Here is a 3,208-nt window from a genome sequence, read left to right on the forward strand (position 1 = left end):
AGCTCTTTGACGAGACAATTATGAGGTACCTTTAAACAAATATGGCTAGGTCCATGGTGGCTAAAGCCCACTAGGATGCCAAATTGGCATCTATATCTTTTTAGTTACACTTAGCTGAGGTACCTTTGAACAAATATGGCTAGGTCCATGGCTAAAGCCCACTAGGATGCCAAATTGGCATCTATATCTTTTCGGTTACACTTAGCTGCTGCTGATTATAAGCCACGTGATCTTCTGAATGCTTGGCTACATGCTAATCATGTGTTTACTAAAAAATAAGGTCATGTTATAAAGGGATTTCTTGCATGTATATACATATGCATATATGTACACACACACACACACACACACATATATATATATGTATATATGTATATATATATATATATGTACATATGCATACACACACACACACACACACACACACACACACACACACACACCCACACATGTATATGTATTTTATATTGACAACATATATATACACACACATACATACATGTATATATAACACATGCGTGCGCGCGCGCACACACACACACACACACACATGTCCTCATTCTAATGCCCTTGATGGTTTGAACTAAAACGTTATGGCTTTCATACGATTGTGTCATGTGTTTTTTTACTCCTAGAAATCTTCACTGTGATTTACTTATACCCCTCCTTATCATTAGTGAGGCTTATAGGATGAATAAAGGAAGTTCTATGGCTTCTAATTCTTTCTAATGAGAACAAAATAGCTCCTAGATGTTGATCAAGAACTAAGGAGCTCCCTATTTTCAAAGAATAAATCTATCAATAGAGAAAATTTGAATTTGTTGCTGATTAGAATCAATTACCATAGAGTTTCTATGAAGGTTTCCATAGACTCCAACAAGAAGTACATGAATTGAACTTAACAAGATCTTTGCATCAGTAGCTAGATACTACTTTGCATAAGTAGGCTAATGCCGATGCTCTTGCTTTGCAATCCTCTATGAAAAATGGAGATATCAGAAACTCAGAAGAGGAGGTAAATATGAAACAATCTGAGGACTTTGCACATAAAGGTAAAGAGCTTTATGTGCTAATCTTCTATTGTTAATATTATTTATTGATATGAAAAGCTTAATGAATCTTTTATTCACCCAAAACTTAAGATGAAATATTTGGGGCTTTCAATTATGATTACAATTTTTATGATGGAAAAACCAAGTGTGATAGTAGTGTTGCTTCAAGAAGTACATTGCCAGACAATATAAGGAGTTTGGACACCAATTCAACCTCACTCTTTATAATGGCATTGCTAAAAAAAGGAGGGGGTCCCCTCATGGACAAGTCTTGGTCCCTCCCAATCTTCATATTTATGATGGTTCAATTAAAGACCACTCTGTGTGTGTGTGTGTGTGTGTGAGAGAGAGAGAGAGAGAGAGAGAGAGATTGTTTCTACTACTTTTGCCAATGCAAATATGGGCAGGCCTGAATTACCAAGAAAAGATTGTGATTACATGGGTTTCCCCTACAAGGGGATCCTTCAATATTCTATATTAGCTTTATTATGAAAAGCATGCCCCACATAGGGAAAAAATTTTAAGATCCTTGAGCTTCTTGGCCCACAAAGGGGAAAATTTTGTATGATCCTTGAGCTTGTTGGGGGGAGGGGTGAGATGTCCGAGTCCTTTATTAAACTGTGTAGGCTTGTTGGATGATGTCTATGTCCAGATTCTTTATCTTGACAACTGATTCTACATGGCCTTTGAGCATCTGCACCTCTCTTAGCCTGTAGAAATGAAAGAGCACATTAGTAGGGATCCGAAATGAGAATTGACTGAAAGTGCTTAGCTGTAGAGATTTTGCGCAATATTTTACCTGACGATTTCTGCGCGGCGCTTGGCTTGTTCAGCGATCTCTGTCAACACATGATAGCTAGTGTTTTCTACGAATAATTTTGTTCGCTCTGGTACTGCTTGCAACCCGTGTGAAGTTCGTTGATCTTGAGCCCATTGTGCCTCCCTTTCTTCCTTCCCATAGTTAATCTTGTTTGTAAATGCAATCTGTGATCAAACGACCACAAATAGCTTCAGAAAGAGGGCATAAAGGAGAAAGAGGGGGATATATATGTGTGTGGGGGGGGGGGGGGGGGGTGTGTGTGGGGATAGCAGGTAGAAAAGTCAACATGGAATTACCTTCCTTTCCAGGAGAAGATCCCATGCCCTTCCACTTTGAATGTATCGGATCGCAAACTTGATAGGATCAAGAAGCATATAAGTCACTAGGCTATACAACCAAATGACTCCAGCCCAACCCCATCCAATACCTCTTATATCAGCAAAGCCCCAATTGGCATAAACTGCAATCAAGGTTGCTACCTGTAGCAAAAGAATAAACAAAGAATAAATATTCCATATGCACATTGTGCATGTATGTGACAACATTATGAACTTGTGCATGTGCGTGTGCGTGTGCGTGTGCGTGTGCGTGCACATGACTGTTATGCTTTCTAGGGCTATTTGGAGTGTAAACCCATACCAACTGGGCTGCAATGAAAGCAATCATTAGAAGTAGCCCCGGTCGCTCCAGAAAGGACCAACTCCGCGATCGAGTGACAAATATAAGAGCTTGACTTATGATGCTCACTTGCAAGTAAACCGCAGAATTGAGCTCCTTATTACTGAAGCTTATATCTCTGATGTGGAAATGACTCTACAAAACCAAGTTATCTGTTTATGAGAAACTAGCAATCATGACTTAAAACGGATACACATTAGCAGCACAACATGCACAGTTATAGTGTAACAGATCTAGTTACCTCAAAGAAGTCTGTACTATGAGCTGTCCAAAAGAATACCACAGTCATAATTGCCATATAAGTTCCAATAACAATGCCCGTTGTGAAAATTTCTCTGAGTTTCCAACTGTCTGGGGATGGGGATGGCTTGACACGGTCCTTGGAAATCGTCATAATAGTACCTAACATAAAAGCACTATTAACTTCTTTCTTTCTAGGAATTGGCAGCAACCGTGTGTCACATGCTCCGAATAAATATAAAATTATGGTATTTTCAATATTACCCACCATCATTCAATATGGCAATGACAAGCACCATGAAAGGAGAGAAGTCAAACTTCCAGATCAAAGCCAGAAGCATAAACCCCAGCTACAAAGCCACATGGAAAGGCAAGAAGGTGAGATGTTTTCATACCATTTAACTAACAAGCTAATATA

General features: G+C 39.1%; 1 protein-coding gene across 1 annotated transcript in view; it reads right to left on the minus strand.

Moving 5' to 3' along the window:
• Nucleotides 1-1,665: 1,665 nt before the first annotated feature.
• LOC147615286 (plasma membrane ATPase-like) overlaps nucleotides 1,666-3,208 on the minus strand; it is a 6,423-nt gene continuing 4,880 nt past the window's right edge. Inside the window, exons 16-21 of the mRNA XM_086778906.1 lie at nucleotides 3,059-3,140; nucleotides 2,792-2,952; nucleotides 2,512-2,685; nucleotides 2,169-2,351; nucleotides 1,852-2,036; nucleotides 1,666-1,762 (exon numbers count right to left, since the gene is read on the minus strand). Of these exons, the coding sequence (XP_086635032.1) occupies nucleotides 1,666-1,762; nucleotides 1,852-2,036; nucleotides 2,169-2,351; nucleotides 2,512-2,685; nucleotides 2,792-2,952; nucleotides 3,059-3,140 (882 nt within the window). The remainder of the gene's footprint in view (nucleotides 1,763-1,851; nucleotides 2,037-2,168; nucleotides 2,352-2,511; nucleotides 2,686-2,791; nucleotides 2,953-3,058; nucleotides 3,141-3,208) is intronic.

This window comes from Cibotium barometz, chromosome 40, assembly GCF_041138505.1.
Source record: "Cibotium barometz isolate CiBa-2024 chromosome 40, ASM4113850v1, whole genome shotgun sequence".
NCBI lineage: Eukaryota > Viridiplantae > Streptophyta > Polypodiopsida > Cyatheales > Cibotiaceae > Cibotium > Cibotium barometz.